This window comes from Marmota monax, unplaced genomic scaffold, assembly GCF_021218885.2.
Source record: "Marmota monax isolate L192 unplaced genomic scaffold, Marmota_monax_Labrador192_F-V1.1 WCK01_AAM20220418_F8-fsc00204, whole genome shotgun sequence".
Taxonomy (NCBI): domain Eukaryota; kingdom Metazoa; phylum Chordata; class Mammalia; order Rodentia; family Sciuridae; genus Marmota; species Marmota monax.
The window spans coordinates 2,144,268-2,168,453 of NW_026695247.1; the positions used below are offsets into that span (position 1 = coordinate 2,144,268).

The 24,186-nt window shown below is 34.0% G+C and overlaps 1 protein-coding gene across 7 annotated transcripts in view; it reads left to right on the top strand.

Moving 5' to 3' along the window:
* Positions 1-24,186, top strand: part of Ccdc138 (coiled-coil domain containing 138) — a 75,910-nt gene that overhangs the window by 25,827 nt on the left and 25,897 nt on the right. For 5 of the 7 annotated variants that reach the window (XM_046420259.2, XM_046420256.2, XM_046420258.2 and 2 more), the window contains 4 exons: positions 2,220-2,297; positions 2,404-2,511; positions 3,355-3,519; positions 21,180-21,296. In XM_046420259.2, the coding sequence (XP_046276215.1) occupies positions 2,220-2,297; positions 2,404-2,511; positions 3,355-3,519; positions 21,180-21,296 (468 nt within the window). The remainder of the gene's footprint in view (positions 1-2,219; positions 2,298-2,403; positions 2,512-3,354; positions 3,520-21,179; positions 21,297-24,186) is intronic. The other 2 variants (XM_046420257.2, XM_046420261.2) reach the window with 1 other exon arrangement.

The following is a 24,186-nucleotide window of genomic DNA, read 5'->3' on the forward strand; positions in this document are numbered from 1 at the left end:
CATAAGACCTATTTTAATATATTTTAGGTAATAAGACCTTCTAAAAATTTGATTTTCTATATAAAAATAAGTCAATATTAGAACATTTCAGCTAGAGAAAATTTTAATTAGATTTATGTTAGTTTTATTTTGAAATGCTTACAAATATAATAAAGTAGTCTTAAGTTCTTGTATCCTTTTCTTCTGTATGGGAAAGCAAGTTAGATATTTGACAATTTGAAAATTTTTTCTTTATTCTTTGAGACAGGATCTTGCTGTTTCCCAGACTAGCCTCAAATTCATGATCAGCTTGCCTCAGCCTCCTGAGTAGCTGGAATTACAGGCTTGTACCACTTTTCCCAACTCTGAAATTTTTTTAAAGTTTTAAATTTTTTGTAGTTCTACATTACTAGATAAAAAACAAGCAAAAGGAAAAACCCTGATAATTTGAAATAATTAAATTTTAGACACTTATTTCTGCCTTTAATACTCATTATTTAACTGCTGTTATACACCTCATAGATGAGACACAGCAGTAGGAAGGATTAAGGAACTGGAACAGTTTCACAAAAAGCCTTCAAAATAAAGAATTGGGTGAAGAAAGAATAGAAAATTTGAAAAGACATATGTGGGACATAATTAGTTTTAACATATGAGAATTCCAGAAAGAGAGAATAGTGCAAAAGCCAAATATGTGAAAATATAATAGCCAAGAATTTTTCAAAACTGGTGAAAGATTCAAGAAATTGTTACTGACAAGGATAAATTTTAAAGAAAATTTATAATCTTAAAAGTGGTTAGAGGGGGAAAACTTAAACTGAAGTTTGGCTTTTTGTTGTTGTCAATGGATCTTTATTTAATTTATTTATATGCAGTGCTGAGAATTGAACCCAGGGCCTCATACATGGTAGGTGATCTCTCTACCACTGAGCCACAACCCCAGTCTCTCTCTCTCTTTTTTTTTTTTTTTGTGGTGCTGGGGATTGAACCCAGGGCCTTGTGCATGTGAGATAAGCACTCTACCAACTGAGCTATATCCCCAGTCCTGAAGGTTGGCTTTTAAGGAAGAAATATCATTTATCTTAAACCTAGAACAAGAAGAGGGGAAATCTCCCTTAATTATTAATTTTGAGCCCAGAATAGCCTTGAATCTAAATCTTGACATTATAAGAAAGAAAAAATGCAGACCAGTCTCTTAAGAATATACATGCAAAAATTATTTAAATTAGCAAACTTAATCCAGTCATACGTAAGAATAATACAGCTAAATGGTATTTAGTTCAGGAAAACATGGGTGATTTAACACTTGAAAATTAACATCTGAATAAAGGAGAAGAAAAATCATATGATAATTTCAATTGATATGAAATTCAGTAACAACAAATAGTAATAGAAGAAAATTTCTTAAGTCCTCACAGAGAACCTACAAAAAAAAAATCCTACAATAAAATAATACCCAATGGTAAGTTATTGAAAGTTTTCTCTGAAATAAGAACAAAATAAAGGTGATTGCTGTTGACACTTGTCGAACATTTTAATGACATCCTTGTGATTCAGTAAAGGGTAGAAAGGATTGGAAAGGAAAAAAAAATAGTCATTCATAGATGACATAATTATATACTTACATACATAAGTATCCAAAGGAGTGTATAGACAAACTCAGAATGAATAAGCAAATTTAGCAGACTCTGGATGTAAGATTACCATACAGAAATCAAGTGTATTTCTATATGCCAACAGCAACAATAAAGTATTAATTGTTATTTATTGAAAGATTCCAGAGGTAGTATCATAAAAAAATCATTGGTTACCCAGGAATAAATCTAAAGAAAGATGTGTAAGACAACTATGCTGAAAGCTACAAACAGTAAATTAAAAATAAAACCTAAATAAATTGAAGGATATATTATGTTCATGGATAAAAAGACTCAATGTTGTAAAGATATCAGTTCTTCCCATTAATTAGATACATGTTATAACCTGAATAACTCATGGTACTTGCATACTTAAAAGATTTTTACACTTCTTTATATATATGTTGTAGTTCAATATAAGTTTTACTTGAAAAAACATTTCTCACTACAATATGTGCCTTTAAGATGTTAGGAGTCTTGCAAATTTTTAATAGAATGAAGTAAACTTTCCTAGATGCTATTAATATTTAGGGAAGTAGACCAGATTGAGAAATATTTTAATATGAAAAGTTTTATATTTGAAATATCTAACTTTTCCCTTCCTAGTTAAATGAAGTAAGTGAAGAAAACAGGAAGATGGAGCTTCAAGCTAAAAGAGTTCAAGCTCGTCTGGATAACTTACAGGTAGGTTGTCTGCTCTTCCTCACAAGTGTATTTTAACATAATTACATTTGGATTTGTTTACTTTTTATACAACCATTCTTTAATTCATGGATGTGTACTGTTGCAGAGGAAGTATGAATTTATGTCAGTGCAGAGATTGAAAGAAAATTCCCATGCTCCTCATGAAATGAAAAGTGTAAAACAAGAAAAAGTACCAGTTTCTAAAACTTCTAAGGTATGATGAGACTGAAAATTTCTTCAATGGAAAATTTATCTTGTCTTCTAATATTTTTCTTTCATTTAGCAAATATTCTTTTTTTAATATTTATTTTTTATTTGTAGTTGGACATAATACCTTTATTTTATTTAGTTATTTTTATGTGGTGCTGAGGACTGAACCCAGGGCCTCGCACGTGCTAGGCGAGTGCTCCATTGCTGAGTCACAACCCCAGCCCTCTTTTTGGTATTCTTTTAGAAATAAATCTCTAGAGTATTGCAAACACATTTTTATTTGCAAAAACTATTTTGTTCAGCAGCGTTTCAGGTACAGTAACACAAATCATAAGAACTTAAGGTTAATAATGACTTTTTATAATTTTGTATATCATGTTGATAGAATTTATAGCATAAAGACAAAGAGAGTAACTTCTGTGAGTAGAGGAAAATATGAATTCCCATAGTGGAATTTGTTTGACTTTGGAAACCTTCAAATTAGTTAGAATCTTTTAGACATGACAATTCATACTATAGAGTTAAAGCCAATTTCACTTTTCTGTCTTATCAAACTTGAATCAAGAACTTCTATTAAAATTCTTATAAAGTTCAGCTCTTTTACATTCATTAATATGTTTCTTCCTTATCTTAGCCAGCATTAATGTTTTTAATGTTAGTTGGGCATATTTTAATTGGAATTTCTTTCGCTTGTTTGGAGAAGCTCTGTCCATTAAAAAATATCTAAAATATGCTTAAAGCACATTAGGTAAATTCTTTTATAATCACATCAATTTTAAAGCTTGTCTTTGAACTTTGGTGAGATTATAAGCTGAAATAAGTGTTTGGTTTAATTTTTGACATATAGGTACCACTTAATGGGCAAGTATATGAACTTCTAACTGTCTTCATGGACTGGATTTCAGAACATCACCTTAGCAAAGTAAAACATGAAGAATCTGGTATGGATGGTGAAAAGCCATTACTCAAATCTGCTTCTCAGCAAAATGATATTCAAGAAAAGTGTGTAAAGGTTTGTTTTTTTAAATTTGAAATATATGGTTCAGTAGATATGAAAATTAAATAAGGAAAAGCCTTTGATATTTTACAAGTTAAAAATATTGAAAGCATTTTTGCTAGAAAAATGACCATACTAATTAGTCACTTCAAAAAGTTTCATTTTGGACCCTATTAAAACTAATTCGTCCTTATATTTTTCTTAATATGTTAGGAATTTATCTTTTTTAAAAGTAGAGATAAGACATTAACAACATATTCCAAAAGTGGTATAGTAATTGTATTTTAGAATTACAAATATTCAATGTTGTGGACAATTCCTCCTACATATAATTTTAGAATTCAGAACTTACTGGAGCCTACTTTGTCTTTTGGCATGAAGGGTTAAAGGTTTATTTTCAAGGGGATTCTAATCAAAGAGAAAGAACTTCTTATATTACAGATGTTAAAGTGAATATTGATACTAATGATTTCTAACTAGGATAAAAGGTATTTAGAGATTGATAGTTAGATTCCATAAGAAAAAGGGGCTGGGGTTGTAGCTCAGTGGTAGAGCACTTTCCTAGTATGTGTGAGGCACTGGGTTCAATCCTCAGCACCACATTTTTTAAAAAAAAGAAAAGAAATACATGAAAAATTGTAAGAGAAGACATTAAAGTTTTTTGTTTGTATTTATATATTTTCAGGAATAATGTCATGATTACTCAGTATAGGTCAAAGTTTCAAGAAAATTATTTCCATTTTTCATTCTGACTTAAAATGTTTCTTCTGAATGTCTTTTTGTGCTAAGTAGAATAATGGCCCCAAGGATGTTCATATCTTAATCCTTAGAACTTGTCAATATTCTGTGCTATGTGGCCAAAGGAAATTAAAGTTGAAAACTGATTACTGAATATTGTGGGTAGGTCCAGTAAGTACATGAGTCTTTAATCCAGAAGAGTCAGAAGTATAAGTGATATTGGCCAAATTACTTTGTTATATCGTGTATGTGTGCAAATATGTAATAAAAAATCCCATTGTTATGTACAACTAAAAAAAAAAAAGGGTGGAAAGTGGAAAAAAAAAGAAGTGGCAGTCAGAGAGTTAACCTATCATTATTTCTGGCTTTGAAGATGAAGGACCACGAGTGATAGAATGTGGATGGCTTCTAGAAGCTGGAAATTGTTCTTATCTCACAAGTCAACAAAGATACGGTGATCTCACTCCTACCACTTCTTCCCGCTCCCTGATTATCCAAGGAAATGGATCATACCCAGCCTCCAGAAAGGAACGTAGTTTCTGTAGACATCATGATTTTGGTTAGCTGAGATCCATATCAGACTTCCCGGTTGTTTAAATATTAAGTTTGTGGTACTTTGTTACGGCAGTGATGGGGAGCAAACGAACCTTTGTATAGAATTTTTATCACCTACATCAGGTATTCCCCTATACCAATTCTAACCTTACCTTAGAATATCTGTTAATTAGGAAGGCCCAGAGTATTCAAGTTCAGCAGAGAAATTCCATTTTGTAGGACTAGATGATGTGAAAGCACAGTCATAATACATTAAAGCTAACAATTGACAATTTCAAAAAATGGAATCTGGATCATATAAGACTCTACATCAGTTTAATAGCATAAGAATATAATACTTATAGCAGATATGCCTCAGGATTAGTTTTATCATCTTTAAAGATATTCATTAACTTAATTGGGATTTGCAATTTCTGCTGAGCATAAGTTCTTATATCTAAAATACTATTTCATCTTACTAATATGTTAATAAAGGTAAAACAATCTTAAAGCTTATGGATAGTCTTAATAGAATAAGAAAAAGATACATAGTATCAAATTAATGAACTAGTAAATTGAATAATTATAGCCAACTTAAGCAAGTATTCATATCATTCATATTTTCTGATTTTAAAATAATGAAACCCTTTTTTAAAAAAACTTTTTTTCTTTGGTATGAGAATAAGAGGATTAAAGTATAAACCACTTTGTCTTATATTTATTCTAAGAATACCAGTGTAACTCAAAAGTAGTTTTGAAGAGTAATCTCTTTAGAAATTAACCTTTAGATCCTTCTGACACATTTGGTTATGTATTTTATCACAGTTGTGACTTCAGTACTTAAAAACAAAAAAAGCCATTGGGGATTAAATGTTGTACTTTAGATAGATGATTAGACCAGGTATACCTTACAAAACTTATTTTCTTATGTGATTCAAAAGTAGATGAGTGGGATGTTTCCAAAGAAATTGAGAATGAAACACTGTAGTAACATGAAGTATAATCTGCCAAGATTAGATGTGTTACAACTAATGGTTATAAAATTGTGGTCCTAGGACTGTGCATCAAGATGGTAAACTAGGAAATCCAAACCCGTGTAATCCCCTGGAAACAACAAATTAACTATAATATGTAGACCAGAACATGTTTGTGAGAACTCTCCAGAGACAAGTTGAAGCGCTATACCAGACAGGTCAGTGAATAGCTGAAAAGGGAATCCATCAAAAGGAATAGGAAAAAATGTGGAATTTTGCATGTCTATGTCCCTCCCCATATATACTACAATGCAACCAGGAGGAAACTCCCATATCCTAGATCCTACTTTAGAGTGGAAACAAAAGAATGGACTGTGCAGTCAATGTTTGGGCTTGTCTCAGGGCTGTTCACAGCACTGGTTTTTGTCTTGACTCAAAGTGCTGAAGAAAATGGTGGCATTAGTTTGGAAATTGCACAAAACAGGTGAACGCTATACCATGTTAGAGCTTCAGAGATCTGTATTTCTGCACAAAGAAGTCAGGGATTATGGGCTTCTGAGAAGAAACAAGAAAGGCTGTTTGAAGAATTCAAGACAATGGGCCTCAAAGGTTTGAGAGATCTTAAAGCCTCTAGCTAGGCTGGTGGTGAAGGTCTTCCCTTCATGAAGCTAGTTGTACAGACTTGGAAAGGTGGTGCTGTTTCACATGCTCAAATTGGGGGTGGGGTGTGGGGGATGAGAATCACAAAGCATTCTTGTTTCACAAAGAAACAAAGATATTAGTTCAGTCAAATGAACAAAACAAGTACCAGATACTGACCTTAAGGAAATGTAGATCTCTGAAGTTTCTGACAATTTTAAAACTGTCTTAAAAATACTCATTGGATTAAAAGAGAACACAGACAAAGCAAAATTGGGAAAATGATACATGAACAAAGTGAGTATCAACAAAAGATGGAAATTATAAGAAAGGATCACTTCAATCAGCTTTTTCACCACTGTGATCAAAAGACCTGATGAGCAGTTTTAGAAGAGGAAAATTTTATTTGGCAATCAAAAGTTTTCAGAGGTCTCTGTTCATAGATAGCTGACTCCATTGTTCTGGGCCTGAAGTAGAGCAGAACATCATGGTGGAAGGGTGTAAAGTAGAAAAACTGCCCAGAACATAGCAATCAGGAAGCAGAGAAAGCTCCACTCACCAAGGAAAAAAATACATATCCTAAAGGCACCCCCAATGACCTACCTCCTTCTCCAGCCATACCCTAAGTGTCTACAAGTCACCACCCGTTTAATCTATTCAAGTGGATTAATGTTTTTATCAGATTAATGCTCTTAAAAACCCAATCATTTAACCTCTAAATTTATTTATATTGCCTCACACATGAATTTTTTTGGGGATATCTCATATCTAAACCATAACAGGAATACAGTGTCTGATCTGAAAAATTCAGTATCAGACTTGAATCAGACAAAAGAAAAGAAAGCATGAGCAAACTTGGAAGACAGGTCATTTGTATGTAATCAGTCAAGAACAGCGAAAGGAAAAAACTGGAGAAAAGTAATGAGAACAAAGGGCTCATGGAATACCACCATGTGGACTAATATACACCTTATGGAAGTCTCAAAAACAAGAAGAGAGAAGGAGAAGGGGTAGAGAGCTTAGTTGTGGAATTAATGACTGAGGAGTGCTTTTTCCGAGGAAAGAAGTAGACATCTAAATTGAAGAAGCTGAAGACACTCCAACTAAGAAATCCAAAGAGACCTACATTAAGGCACAATATAATCTAATTTTCAAGTCAAAGACAAAAGGATCTTGAAAGTCAAGACACAGTTGCAAGAGAAAAGTAACTTGCCACACACAAAGGAATCTGTATAAAAATTTTATTGGAAAAAGCCCTTGTAAGCCAGAAGACATTAGAATCGCACATTCCAAGTGCAAAGGTAAAAAATAGAAACAAAGGAGAAATTAAGTCTTTCTTGGATAAACAAAAACATTAGAGCTGTCCTACAAGAAGTTCTCAAGGGAATCTTTCAAGTTGAAATAAAAGTACACTAGATACAAATATGAAGCCATATGAAAATACAAAATTCTCTGGTGAAGGTAAATACATGGACAAATACAGTAAGTAGCTTATTGTAATTTGGGTGTAAACATGTATTCTGAAAACCATAGAATATTATTAAAAGAAATTTAAAAGCTCTAAATATTGAACAGACATCCTTGCTCATGATCTGGAAGACAATATTCTTAAGATGCCAGTACTCCCCCAATTAATCTACAGTGTCAGTATATTTGTCAAAATCCCAGCTAGAGCTGGGGATATAGATCAGTTGGTAGAGTGTTTGCCTTACATGCACAAGGCTCTGGGTTCAATCCCCAGCACCCTGCCTTCTCCCCGCCCACCCAAAAAAAAAATCCCAGCTAACTTCTGTGCAAAAATTGAAAGGTCGGTCTTGAAATTCATCGAAATGCTGTTGACCCAGAATTCTACATTAAGCTTAGAAAAGAAGTATACTTACTTCCTATTTTTAAAATTAACTGCAATGCTATAGTAGTGAATAAAGTAGTACTGACATAAGGTTGGACATACTGATTAATGGGATAGAATCAAATCCAGTAATGAAAGTTCATGTTTACAATGAATTTATTTTTATCACAGTACTAAAAGAGTTCAGTGGAAAAAGGACAGATTTTCAAATTATGATTCTGAGAAAGCTGGGTAACAGCATACAAAGAATGTTACACTCCTGCCTTAAACCATATATATAAGATCTTACTAAAATGCATCAAAAGTCCAGATGTGTTAAGAGATTGAAGTATAAAACTTGGAAGAAAACATATAGGTAAATCTTTGTGACCTTGGATTTGGCACTGTTGTTTGTTTGGTTTTTAGTACCAGGGATTGAACTCAGGGGCACTTAACCACTGAGCCACATCCTCAGCCCTATTTTTTGTATTTTATTTAGAGACAAGGTCTCAGTTGCTTAGCACCCTGCTGTTTTGAACTCACTATCCTGCCTTAACCTCCTGAGCCACCATGCTCAGCTAGGCAGTGTTTTCTTAAATATAATACAAAAAGCATAAGCAACTAAAGAAAAAAAAAAACAACAGAATAATTGGACCTTTGAAAATAAGAATCTTCTATTCTGCAACAGATATCACAATGCAAAAAGACAACCTGTTGAATATAAAAAATATTTACAAATTCCATATTGAATAAGGGACTTCCATTCTGAGTATTTAAAAAAAAACTTAACCAAGTAAAAATACTCAATATGCTCAATGAATTTGAATAGACATTTATCTATAAGAGATATATAAATGGCCAGTAAGCACATGAAATAGTGCTTATCGTCATTAGTCATCAGGGAAATGTGAATGGAAACCATGATATACTACTTCATAATCACCAAGATGGCGTATATAAAAAAGTCAGGTGATTATAGATTTGAAGAAATTGAAACTCTTACACAGTGCTGATAGGATTGTAAAATGCTATAGCTACTTTGAGAAATAGTTTGGCTGCTTCTTCAAATGTATTGTTGGGTTACCCTGTAACTCAGCAATTCTACTGGGTATGTGGTCAAGAAAAATGAAGGCATATATACACACAAAAATATGTACATGGTTGTTCATAGAAACATGACAGCCAACAAGTAGCCAACAAGTAGAACTAGCCCAAATGTCAACCAACTAATAAGTTGATAAAATATTATATCTATTATAGTGGAATATTACTTCATATTAAAAAGGAATGAAATTTTATGCATGTTAAAACATGAATTTTGAAAACATTATTAAAGTGAGAGAATTCATTCACAGAAGACCACATGGTATGATTCAATGTGTACGAGAAATCAAGAAAAATTGGGCTGGGGCTGTGGCTCAGCGATAAAGCACTCTCCTAGCACGTGCGAGGCCCTGGGTTCGATCCTCAGCACCACATGTAAAATAAATAAAGGTATTGTTTCCAACTACAACTAATATATATATATATATATATATATATATATTTATTTATTTAAGAAAAATCTATAGACAATAAGTAGATTAGTGGTTGGTTGGGAGAGCTGGGGTAAAGTATTGGGGTGGTGCTAATGGTAAGATTTTTTTGGAGGCATAAAGAAGTGTTCTAAAACTGGTTGTGGTGATGGGTTGCACAACTTTATTAATATTCTAAAAATCACTGGATTGCACAGTTTAAAAGTTCAGTTGTGGGTGAACTAGGTACTGAGCCCTCAAGTCCATTTACTCACCTGGTAAAGGGGTGAATCAAGAACAAGTTGTTGGAATGAGGAAAAAGATTTATTCATTAAGCCAATAAAACTGAGAAGATGGTAAACTAATACCCCAAAAGACCATCTTTTTTTTTTTTTGCTACTGGGGTTTGAATGTAGGGATGCTTAAACACTGAGCCACATCCGCAGCCCTATTTTGTTTTGTTTTTTTTTTTTTAATTGGTTGTTCAAAACATTACAAAGCTCTTGACATATCATATTTCATACATTAGATTCAAGTTGGTTATGAACTCCCAATTTTACCCCAAATACAGATTGCAGAATCACATGGGTTACACATCCACATTTTTACATAATGCCCTATTAGTAACTGTTGTATTCTGCTACCTTTCCTATCCTCTACCATCCCCCCTCCCTCCCCTCCCATCTTCTCTCTCTACCCCATCTACTGTAATTCATTTCTCTCCTTGTTTATTTTCCCATTCCCCTCACAACCTCGTATATGTAATTTTGTATAACAGTGAGGCTCTCCCTCCATTACCATGCAATTTCCCTTTTCTCTCCCTTTCCCTCCCACCTCATGTCTCTGTTTAATGTTAATCTTTTCTTCCTGCTCTTCCTCCCTGTTCTGTTCTTAGTTGCTCTCATTATATCAAAGAAGACATTTGGTATTTGTTTTTTAGGGATTGGCTAGCTTCACTAAGCATAATCTGCTCTAGTGCCATCCATTTCCCTGCAAATTCCATGATTTTGTCATTTTTTAGTGCTGCGTAATACTCCATGGTGTATAAATGCCACATTTTTTTTATTCATTCATCTATTGAAGGGCATCTGGGTTGGTTCCACAGTCTAGCAATTGTGAATTGTGCTGCTATGAACATCGATGTGGCAGTATCCCTGTAGTATGCTCTTTTAAGGTCTTCAGGGAATAGTCCAAGAAGGGCAATAGCTGGGTCAAATGGTGGTTCCATTCCCAGCTTTCCCAGGAATCTCCATACTGCTTTCCAAATTGGCCGCACCAGTTTGCAGTCCCACCAGCAATGTACAAGAGTACCCTTTTCCCCACATCCTCGCCAGCACTTGTTGTTGTTTGACTTCATAATGGCTGCCAATCTTACTGGAGTGAGATGGTATCTTAGGGTGGTTTTGATTTGCATTTCTCTGACTGCTAGAGATGGTGAGCATTTTTTCATGTACTTGTTGATTGATGGTATGTCCTCCTCTGAGAAGTGTCTGTTCAGGTCCTTGGCCCATTTGTTGATTGGGTTATTTGTTATCTTATTGTCTAATTTTTTGAGTTCTTTGTATACTCTGGATATTAGGGCTCTATCTGAAGTGTGAGGAGTAAAAATTTGTTACCATGATGTAGGCTCCCTATTTACCTCTCTTATTGTTTCTCTTGCTGAGAAAAAACTTTTAAGTTTAAGTAAGTCCCATTTGTTGATTCTTGTTATTAACTCTTGTGCTATGGGTGTCCTATTAAGGAATTTGGAGCCCGACCCCACAATATGTAGATTGTAGCCAACTTTTTCTTCTATCAGACGGAGTGTCTCTGATTTGATATCAAGCTCCTTGATCCACTTTGAGTTAACTTTTGTGCGTGGCGAGAGGAGGGGATTCAGTTTCATTTTGTTGCATATGGATTTCCAGTTTTCCCAGCACCATTTGTTGAAGATGCTATCCTTCCTCCATTGCATGCTTTTAGCTCCTTTATCAAATATAAGATAGTTGTAGCTTTGTGGATTAGTCTCTGTGTCCTCTATTCTGTACCATTGGTCCACCCGCCTGTTTTGGTACCAGTACCATGCTGTTTTTGTTACTATTGCTCTGTAGTATAGTTTGAAGTCTGGTATCGCTATACCGCCTGATTCACACTTCCTGCTTAGCATTGTTTTTGCTATTCTGGGTCTTTTATTTTTCCACATGGATTTCATGATTGCTTTCTCTATTTCTACAAGAAATGCCGTTGGGATTTTGATTGGCATTGCATTAAACCTATAGAGAACTTTTGGTAATATCGCCATTTTGATGATGTTAGTTCTGCCTATCCATGAACAGGGTATATTTTTCCATCTTCTAAGATCTTCTTCTACTTCTCTTTTTAGGGTTCTGTAGTTTTCATTGTATAAATCTTTCACCTCTTTTGTTAGGTTGATTCCCAAGTATTTTATTTTTTTTGAAGATATTGTGAACGGAGTGTTTTTCCTCATTTCCGTTTCAGAAGTTTTGTCGCTGATATACAGAAATGCCTTTGATTTATGTGTGTTGATTTTATATCCTGCCACTTTGCTGAATTCATTTATTAGTTCTAGTAGTTTTTTTGTAGACCCTTTTGGGTCTGCTAGGTATAGAATCATGTCAACCGCAAATAGTGATAATTTAAGTTCTTCTTTTCCTATTTTTATGCCTTTAATTTCTTTTGTCTGTCTAATTGCTCTGGCCAGTGTTTCGAGAACTATATTGAATAGAAGTAGTGATAGAGGGCATCCCTGTCTTGTTCCAGATTTTAGAGGCAATGCCTTCAATTTTTCTCCATTCAGAATGATGCTAGCCTGAGGCTTAGCATAGATAGCTTTTACAATGTCGAGGTAAGTTCCTGTTATCCCTAGTTTTTCTAATGTTTTGAACATAAAGGGATGCTGTACTTTGTCGAATGCTTTTTCTGCGTCTATTGAGATGATCATATGATTCTTATCTTTAAGTCTATTGATGTGGTGAATAACATTTATTGATTTCCGTATATTGAACCAGCCTTGCATCCCAGGGATGAATCCTACTTGATCATGGTGCACAATTTTTTTGATGTGCCTTTGTATCTGATTCGCCAGAATTTTATTGAGGATTTTTGCATCTAGGTTCATCAGAGATATTGATTTGTAGTTTTCTTTCTTTGAGGTGTCTTTGTCTGGTTTCGGAATCAGGGTGATTTTGGCCTCATAGAATGAATTTGGAAGTTCTCCCTCTTTTTCTATTTCCTGAAATAGCTTGAAAAGTATTGGTATTAATTCTTCCTTAAAGGTTTTGTAAAACTCCGCTGTATACCCATCCGGTCCTGGGCTTTCTTGGTTGGTAGTCTTTTGATGGCTTCTTCTATTTCATCCATTGATATTGGTCTGTTTAAGTTGTGAGTATCCTCCTGACTCAGTCTGGGCAAATCATATGACTTAAGAAATTTATCGATGTCTTCACTATCTTCTATTTTATTGGAATATAGGTTTTCAAAATAATTTCTAATTGTCTTCTGTATTTCTGTAGCATCTGTTGTGATATTGCCTTTTTCATCCCATATGTTAGTAATTTGAGTTCTCTCTCCTCTTCGTTAGCATGGCTAAGGGTCTGTCGATCTTATTTATTTTTTCAAAGAACCAACTTTTAGTTTTGTTAATTTTTTCAATAGTATCTTTTGTTTCAATTTTGTTGATTTCCGCCCTGATTTTAATTATTTCTTGCCTTCTGCTACATTTGCTATTGTTTTGCTCTTCCTTTTCTAGGGCTTTGAGATGAAGTGTGAGCTCATTTATTTGTTGGTTTTTCCTTTTTTTGAGGAATGACCTCCAGGCAATGAATTTCCCTCTTAAAACTGCTTTCATTGTGTCCCATAGATTCCGGTATGTTGTGTCTGTATTTTCATTTATCTCTAAGAATTTTTTGATTTCCTCCTTTATGTCTTCTGTAACCCATTGATCATTCAGTAACATATTGTTCATTTTCCATGTGATGTAGGATTTTTCCTTCCTTCTTTTATCATTGATTTCCAGTTTCATTCCATTATGATCAGATAAAATGCATGGTATTATCTCCACCCCTTTATATTTACTGAGGGTTGCCCTATGGCATAATATATGGTCTATTTTTGAGAAGGATCCATGTGCTGCTGAGAAAAAAGTATATCCACTTGATGATGGTTGATATATTCTACATATGTCAGGTAAGTCTAGGTTATTTATTGTGATATTGAGTTCTATAGTTTCTTTATTCAACTTTTGTTTGGAGGATCTGTCCAATGGTGAGAGAGGTGTGCTGAAGTCACCCATAATTATTGTGTTGTGGTCTATTTGATTCTTGAACTTGAGGAGAATTTGTTTTATGAACGTCGCAGCACCATTATTTGGTGCATAAATATTGATAATTGTTATGTCTTGTTGGTGAATGGTTCCTTGTAACAGTATATAATGTCCTTCCTTATCCCTTTTGATTAACTTAGTCTTGAAGTCGATTTTATTCCATATGAGGATGGCCACCCCTGCTTGCTTACGAGGACCTTGTGCGTGGTATATTTTTTTCCAACCTTTCACCTTCAGCCTGTGTATGTCTTTGCAATCAGATGTGTCTCCTGGAGGCAGCATATTGTTGGATTTGTTTTTTTAATCCATGTTACCAGCCTATGTCACTTTATTGGAGAGTTTAAGCCATTAACGTTTAGAGTTACTATTGATATATGGTTTGTACTTCCAGCCATGTTTGATTATTTATCTTCTTCTTTTTTTTTTTTTTTAATTTAGTTTGTTTCTCCATGGTTAGCTTTCCCCCCGCCCTCTGTCTTTACGGAGGCACTTCCCACTGATGGTTTTGGTTATTGTTTTTCATTTCTTCCTCGTGTAGTGTTTTGCTCAAGATGCTTTGCAATGCTGGTTTTCTGGCTGCAAATTCTTTTAGCTTTTGTTTATCATGAAAGATTTTTATTTCGTTGTCATACCTGAAGCTTAATTTTGCTGGATACAGAATTCTTGGTTGGCATCCATTGTCTTTCAGTGTTTGAAATATGTTGTTCCAGGATCTTCTCGCTTTCAGTGTCTGTGATGAAAAATCCGTTGTTAACCTTATTGGTTTACTCCTGAATGTAATCTGCCTCCTTTCTCTTGTAGCTTTTAATATTTTCTCTTTGTTCTGTATATTGGATATCTTCATAACAATGTGTCTTGGCGTTGGTCTACTGTGATTTTGTGTGCTCGGTGTCCTGTATGCATCTACAATTTGTATATCCGTTTCCTTTTTTATTTCTGGAAAGTTTTTTGTAATTATTTCATTCAGCAGGTTACTCATTCCCTTGGTTTGAATCTCTGTACCTTCCTCTATCCCGATGACTCGTGAGTTTGGTTTTTTTATGTTATCCCATATCTCTTGGATGTTTTTCTCGTGGTTTTTAACCAGCCTTTCTGAGTTGGCTAGGCTCTTTTCAACATGATATATTTTGTCTTCATTATCTGACGTTCTGGCTTCTACTTGCTCCACTCTGTTAGTGATACTCTCAATTGAGTTTTTAATTTGGTTTATCGTTTCCTTCATTTCTAGAATTATTGTTTGATTTTTTTTTATAATCTCTATCTCCTGATAAAGATGCTTAACTTCTTCTTTTATCTGTTTATGTAATTCATTTTCAAAGTGTTCTTTCACTGTTTGGATTTGCTGTCTCGTATCCTCTTTAAGGTTCCATTCCATCTGTCTAAGGTATTCCTTGAGTTCTTTATATGACCATTTTTCTGCTGACTCTAGGTCCTCCTGAGTATTTAGGCTGTCCTGCATTGTTTGTACTCCTTTTCTTCCTTGCTTTTTCATGCTGCTCATGTTACTTCTTGTTCTGTTTGACTGCTGAGTTTCTGTTTACTCTTATAGATTTATTTGATGCTTGAGAGGAAAGATATTAGAAGGGAAGGGAAGAAGTCACTAGAGAGAATGAGAGTAGGCAGGTAGAATTCAAGGAAGGGGGAATAAGAAAATTTAAAAGAAATGAAAAGACAAAAGAAAAAAAATAGAAAATAAAGAAAGAAAAAAAAATTTTTTTTCTTCAATTTTCTTTTTTATTGGTTGTTCAGAACATTACAAAGCTCTTGACATATCATCTTTCATACATTTGATTCAAGTTGGTTATGAACTCCCAATTTTACCCCAAATACAGATTGCAGAATCACATCGGTTACACATCCACATTTTTACATAATGCCCTATTAGTAACTGTTGTATTCTGCTACCTTTCCTATCCTCTACCATCCCCCTCCCTCCCCTCCCATCTTCTCTCTCTACCCCATCTGCTGTTATTCAATTCTCTCCCTTGTTTTTTTTTTTTTCCCTTTCCCCACACAAACTCTTATATGTAATTTTGTGTAACAATGAGGGTCTCCTTCCATTTCCATACAGTTTCCCTTCTCTCTCCCTTTCTCTTCCCCCACTTGTCTCTGTTTAATGTTAATCTTTTCCTCATGCTCTTCTTCCCTGTTCTGTTCTTAGTTGCTCTCTTTATATCAAAGAAGACATTTGGCATTTGTTTTTTAAGGATTGGCTAGCTTCACTTAGCATAATCTGCTCTAATGCCATCCATTTTCCTGAAAAATCCATGATTTTGTCATTTTTTAGTGCTGCGTAATACTCCATTGTGTATAAATGCCACATTTTTTTTATCCATTCATCTATTGAAGGGCATCTAGGTTGGTTCCACAGTCTACAATTGTGAATTGTGCCGCTATGATCATTGATGTGGCAGTATCCCTGTAGTACACTCTTTTAAGATCTTCAGGGAATAGTCCGAGAAGGGCAATAGCTGGGTCAAATGGTGGATTCATTCCCAGCTTTCCCAGGAATCTCCATACTGCTTTCCAAATTGCCCTCACCAATTTGCAGTCCCACCAGCAATGTACAAGTGTACCCTTTTCCCCACATCCTCGCCAGCACTTGTTGTTGTTTGACTTCATGATGGCTGCCAATCTTACTGGAGTGAGATGGTATCTTAGGGTGGTTTTGATTTGCATTTCTCTGACTGCTAGAGATGGTGAGCATTTTTTCATGTACTTGTTGATTGATTGTATGTCCTCCTCTGTGAAGTGTCTGTTCAGGTCCTTGGCCCATTTGTTGATTGGGTTATTTGTTGTCTTATTGTTTAATTTTTTGAGTTCTTTGTATACTCTGGATATTAGGGCTCTATCTGAAGTGTGAGGGGTAAAAATTTGTTCCCAGGATGTAGGCTCTCTATTTACCTCTCTTATTGTTTCTTTTGCTGAGAAAAAACTTTTTAGTTTAAGTAAGTCCCATTTGTTTATTCTTGTTATTAATTCTTGGGTTATGGGCGTCCTGTTAAGGAACTTGGAGCCCGACCCCACAGTATGTAGATCGTAGCCAACTTTTTCTTCTATCAGACGCAGTGTCTCTGATTTGATATCTAGGTCCTTAATCCATTTTGAGTTAACTTTTGTGCATGGCGAGAGAAAGGGATTGAGTTTCATTTTGTTGCATATGGATTTCCAATTTTCCCAGCACCATTTGTTGAAGATGCTATCCTTCCTTATAAAGGGAAGAAGTCACTAAAGAGAATGAGAGTAGGCAGGTAGAATTCAAGGAAGGGGGAATAAGAAAATTGAAAAGAAATGAAAAGACAAAAGAAAAAAAATAGAAAATAAAGAAAGAAAGAAAAAAATTTTTTTTTAATAATAATAAAAAATGAAAATTAAAATTAAAAAAAATAATAATAAAATAAAAAAATATTTAAAAACATTTAAAAAAGTAAAAGAACAACAACAACAAAAAAAAGTGAACAACTAGTACTTTTGACAAAAAGCAGCCTTCACGTCCTTGAAAGGTAATGTAGGCAACCATTATCATCATAACCCACATGTCAGAGGCACTATCTACAGCAAAGCTAGTGAAAGACTAATAATATATTTATCAGCTATGTGATTTGAACTTCAAAAGCAAGTAACTAAAAGTAAGTGAGGCTTGGAGAGTTTATTTAGATTTTCCCTCAGTTACAAACTATGTCTCAAAAAATCCACTACCACAACAAAAACAATACAATCAGGCCTACAGGGTACTCTTGATCTTCGTGACTCCTAAATCTCTATATTTTGGACACTTTACCATGTCCTGTCTCCCTCTTCTCATGTTTTATGTTCTTATGTTGAAAAGTCTAGATTTGATGAATGTCTTACATTCTTAATTTTTCTAAATGCTTCCTTGTGAAGTTATGTAACTTGGTTCCTGGCAGGAATACGTTATAATCAGTCATATATTAAAATGAGGTGGGAGAGTTTAACACATAAAATTTTACTGAGATTGTGATCTTAACAGAGTATGTGGTTATCAAATTGCATTCATCCATAAAAGTACTATTTGGACATTTTTCAAATTATAAAATATCTGTAATTTTTTTCCTTTTTTGTTTGAGGTTTTATTGTTTCAATTATAGGAAATGATACCTTAACACTAGTAGGAAGCCAATGAAGAACTTTCAGGCAGAAAATAGAATCAGGTTTATTCTTTCAAAAGATTGTGCTGGCTGTTATGTGGAGATAGGATGGGAGTCAATCAAGTGTTTGTGATGGGAGAATAATTAAGAAACTCTTAAGTAATTAAGGTGAAAAAAGGTAGCAATTTGGATTGGGATGGTGGGTATAGAATTAGAATTGGACTATTTTGAAAGAAGGAAATAAAATTGATGGGACTGTCTAATGGATTCCGTGTAAGAATTGAGGTGTCAAAGTTGGCTTTTGCAACTGTATGGATGTTGGTAGAAGTAGCTCAGCGTAGGAACTATTAGGGGGAAAAAAAATCTCAATATGTAGGGGAATCTGACAAGTTTCTTTTGGATATGTTGATTTTGAGATGGCTTTGAAAAGTCAAAATGGATTGTGTCTAGTAGTTATTGACATGAGAGACCAGAACTCTTGGAGAATCATCAGTTTATAGTGGCTAATATTGAATCTTGAGTAACTCCAATATTTTAATATCAGGAAAATGAGAATAAATAAGCAAGAGAGACTAGTAAATAGTAGCCAGAGAAGTAGAAGGGAAACTAGGAGAAACTGACGTCTAGAATCTGAAGAGGAAGAGTATTTCAGAAGAAGGGAGTACCAGATCTTGCTTTGGAAGGTCAAATATGCGCTTTTAAACTGTTTATTTTCATAGCTTATTAGTCATGTTTGTGATTGTATATGTGAGTTTGTATCCTGGCTTAGCTTTTCTTAATTTGTCATTAAGGTTGTTCCTGTTGGCTCATTGTTTTGTATTCTTTTATAATATTCTCGGTCAGATGCAGCCACATGAGAAAGCAGAAGGCTCAGGGGAAGAAAAAACAACAGAGTTTATATATTCACAGGTCTTAGAGTCAGGAGGACTGCAGGCTGTGTAGAGCCACATGAGAAAGATAACAGAGTGGTCAAAAGGCAGAAGAGAGAAATAAGGGGAAAGCATTAGGCCAGAGTTTTTTGGGGTGCTGCAGGAAAGGAAAGACTAGGCAGGGTGAATAGTTTAGGATTGGCTAGCTAGACTAATTTTATTAAGGCATGAGTCAAATGGAGGAGGTTTGACTCTGGATTGGTGAGCTCAAAGGCATCTTCAAGTATGCCTTTTGTTGTCTAAGAATTGGCTGGCTCAGGGAGGGGCAGTCTTTCCAGCTAGAAAGTTTTAGATGCCCTTCAATAGATGAATGGATAAAGAAACTGTGGTATGTATAGACAATGGACTATTACTCAGCATTAAAAGAGAATTAAATTATGGCATTTGCAGGTAAATGGTGGATAGAGTTGGTTGCTAAGCAAAGCAAGCCAATCCCAAAAAACCAAAGGCCAAATGTTCTCTCTGAGGGGGGTTGGGGGCAAGAAAGATGGTGGAATGAGATTGATATCATTACCCTAGGTACATGTATGATTGCACATATGGTGTGATGCTACATCATGTACAACCAGAAAAATGAAAAGTAATGCTGCAGTTGTGTACAATGAATCAAAATGCATTCTGTTGTCATATACCTAATTAAAATTAATTAATTAATAAAAAAGACAAATAACACATGATCAAAAATATAAGGAATTTTACAAAATCTACAATGAAGTTGAATTCATAGAAACAAGGAATAGAATGGTGCCGATTTCAGGGGCTAGGACTTGGGGGAAATGGGAAGACGTTGGTCAGATTTTATTGGTACAAAATCAATCATGTAGTGTGAATAAATTCCCAAGATCTAATGTACAGCATGGTGACTATAGTTAATAACATCATTTTATATTTGAAATTACTCACCACAAAAAAGGTAATTATATGAAGTGATAGTTATTAGCATTTCACAGTATGTATATAAACCATCATATTGTATATTTTAAATATATACATTTTGTAAATTTTGCCCCAATAAACTGGAAAAAAGACCAAAAAAATCAAAACATCATAATACTATGTAGAAAATATGCATAAATACAGTAACAGTACATTCATAATCTTTAGTCTATTGGATGTAAAGTTGATTTAAAATTTCCCTATTACCAATAACTTATTTTTAGGCTTATGTTGTTATAAGTAAATATATATCTTTGTACATGTGGTTTTGCAAGGGTATATTTTCAGTGATTTTCTTAGGCTAATTAATATTCCAGAAGCAGTGTTATTTTATCAGAGTGTTAAGATATATCTTTATGGTCTTTGAAGTCATTTAACAAAATGACATACTTTTGAAGCAAACATCATCAACATCTTTTAAAATTTTTAAATTATTTTTACAAGTTGGCGTATTAATTATGATAATATAGATGTGTAAAGAAGAAAGTAAATATTACTCAAGATATTAAAATCCAACCTTTAATATTTTAAAAAAATATTCTTTCATGTATCTTTTTCACTATAAATTTAAATAGACATGTTTTATATAGATTGGATTCTTTATTATGCTTGCTATAGAATATTCTGTGATAATAAATAAATTTAGGTTATCATTTTTAAAGGCTATATGTGTATTTTACCATTTAAGCATCAAAGGTTATGTATATTAAGGTTAATCTCCTTAAATCCCTTGATGTGTTATTGCTGGATGAGAGCAAATATACATACATAAATTTGGGGGATGGATATTGGGGATTGAACCCAGTAGCACTTTAGCACTGAGCTACATCCCCAGCCCTTTCTGTTTTTTATTCTGAGTCAGGATATCATTAAGTTTACTTACAGCCTTATTAAATTGCTGAGGCTGCCCTGGAACTTGTAATTCTCTTGCCTCAGCCTCCCAGGTCATTGGGATTCAGGCATGTACCGCCATACCCAGTATATACTTACAATTTCAAATGCAAATTGCCAAATTCTGTTGCATGTGGAATTTGAACTTTTTTGTTAAAAATTATTATTTTTTTATTTTAGTAAATGTTTTGAAGATTTTGGAGGTTAATTCCAGACATCTAAAACTGCTGCACCTTTATATTTTCTATCATTTTATATTTAGCTTTTGCCTGTGATGACAGAGCAGCTACAGTGGATGCCATTTGTGAATGCCAAATTTCATGAGCCTTTTGTAAAATTTATATATTGGTCTCTACGACAGCTAGATGGTGGAACACAGGTAAATGACTAATAGGAACCTATTTTCACAGAATACTTCAATTAGTATTAATTCTCGATTTTTGTTTATATATATGTGTGTATTATATATTTGTGTGTATGTATATATGTATATATTCTGGCATATTTTCTTTATTTGAGAATAATCTTCTGAATTTATAAAATGTCTTGCAGAGATTTTGATAAGAATTGTATTAAACGTACATATCAAGTTGAGAATTGACATTTTTATTGTGTCGTATGTTCTAATTTATGAACACAAATTGCCTCTCTGCCTATATAGAATTTGATTTCTTTCATTGGCATTGTAGTTTTCTGCATAGAATGCCTCTGTGTGAGTTTTCAGCTGAGTATTTAATTTTTTATCTGATTTTAATTGGTATTCTCTTTTTAATTTTGATGTCCATATGTGTGTTGATAGCATGTAGAAATATAATTGATTTTTCTGTTTGTGTCTTGTTTCTTTGACATTACTAGTTCTAGTAGTTTCTTATAGAGACTCCTTCGGATTTTCTATAGAAATAGTCATGTTATCTCAAATATAAACAAAGTATCTTTTGTTTTCCTTTTTAATTTGTATGCCTTTAGTTTCCTTTTCATAGTTTATTGCATTAGCTAGAATTTCTGGCACTATACTGATTGTACATTGTGGTGAGAGCAATATCTTTGCCTTGTTCTCCACCTTCAGGGGAACCTTTAATCTATGCCATTAAGTATGTATTAACATAGAATTTTTATAGATGCTTTTTATCAATTTGAGTTAATTCCCCTCGATTCCTATTTTTCAGAGGTTTTATTATGAATGGGTTTATTATTGGATTTTTTCAAATGAATTTTTTGTATTAATTGATAAGGTCCTATAATGTATATTACATAGACTTTTAAGCATTGAATCAGCTGTGCATCCCTGACATAAAACCCATTTGGTTTTGGTGTTGAATTCAGCAATAAACAAGAATTATATTTGCTATTATTTTGTTAAGGATTTTTTACGTTTACATTCATGAGGTATATTGGTCTGTGGTTTTCTTTGTTTTGAGCTTTGGTTTTGTATCAGGGTAGTGTTGGGTTTATAAAAATGGGAATTGTCTTACTCTTTATATTTTCTGGAAGAAATTTTGTAGAGTTAGTGTTAATTCTTTAAATATTGGATAGACTTCTGCATGTGAACTATGTGGACCTCACTATTTCTTTTTGGAGAGGTTTTATTTAAATTTTTTTTTTTTTTAATTTTTGGTTGTGTATGGACATGTGGTGCTAAGGATCAAACCAGTGCCTCACGAATGCTAGGTATGTGCTCTACAACAGAGCGACAACCCCAGCTTCTGAGGAGGTTTTAAATTTTGAATTTATTTTTCTTATAGTTATAGGACTATTGTAATCATATTGGTGACTTGTAGTAGTTTGTGTTTTTTGTTTTGTTATGTTTTGTTTTGTTTTTGGTACCAGGGATTGGACTCAAGGGCACTTGACCACTGAGCCACATCCCAACTCTATTTTGTATTTTATTTAGAGACAGGGTCTCACTGAGTTGCTTAGCAACTCTTTTGTTGAGGCTAGCTTTGAACTCAGAATCCTCCTGCCTCAGCCTCTGAAGCTGCTGGGATTACAGACAGGCATGTGCCACTGTGCCTGTCTAGTTTGTGCTTTTTGAGGAACTGAACCATTTTGTCTTCTTGTCAAATTTATTTGTGTAGGGCTTATCACAATATTATCTTTTTGAAATCTTAAGTGTTTATAGTGATAGCCCTACTTTATCCCAGATATAGGAATTTGGCTTTTTTTTCTTTTTTTCTCCCCTGGAAGTTTGTCTTTTTCATTGTTCTTTCAAGGATTATCTTTTTGTTTTGTTGATTTTTCTGTTGTTTTGTCCATATATATTTAGGATTGTTATGTATCCCCCCCCTCACCCCCCCACCTCACCCCGACCAGGGGCACTTAACCACTGGGCCAGCCTCATCCCCAGCCCTATTTTGTATTTTATTTAGAGACAGGGTCTCACTGAGTTACTTTACACCTTGCTTTTGCTGAGGCTGGATTTGAACTCGAGATCCTCCTGCCTCAACCTCCTGAGCCGCTGGGATTACAGGCATGCGCCACCATGCCTGGCTTTGTTATGTCTTCTTGATGGAGTGATCCTTTTATTTTTTATTAAGTCCTTTTTTCCTGGTCATTTTCTTTGCTTATGAAATCACTTTAACTGATATGCCACTTCTGCTTTCCTTTGGATTCATGTTCTCATGGTATATCTTTTTCCATTCTTTTCCTTTGACCTGCTTATATGTGAATTGAGTTTTTGTAAGTAGCATCACTAGATTTGCTTGTAAATGTTTTGTCATCTCTGTTTTATTTGGTGTTCAATTATTTGAACTATTGTTCATTTTAGGGCTCAAACCGTCATCTTAGTTCATTTTTTTATTTTTTATTTTTTATTTTTATTTTTGTAGCTGTAGATGGACAGCAGGCCTTTATTTTATTTGTTTTATTTATTTATTTTAAAAAAATTTTAATGTGTCAATGGACCTTTATTTTTATTTATTTGTATGCAGTGCTGAGAATCAAACCCAGTGCCTCACACATGCTAGGCAAGTGCTCTACCACTGAGCCACAACCCCAGCCCCTTATTTTTATTTATTTATTTATTTATTTTATGTGGTGCTGAGGATCAAATCCAGTGCTTGGGTGCAAAGCAAGCACCTGACACTAAGCTATAGCCCCAGCCCTGTCACTTTATTTCTTGTTTGCTGGTTTCATCTGTTCCTCATTTCTTTGGTTTCTTTTTCCTGCTGTATTGTGGATTACTTGAATAGTTTTTAGAATTCCATTTTCATTTATCTATAAAATCTTTGGGGTACATCTCTTTGTGTAGCTTTTTTAGTAGTTCTTGGTAT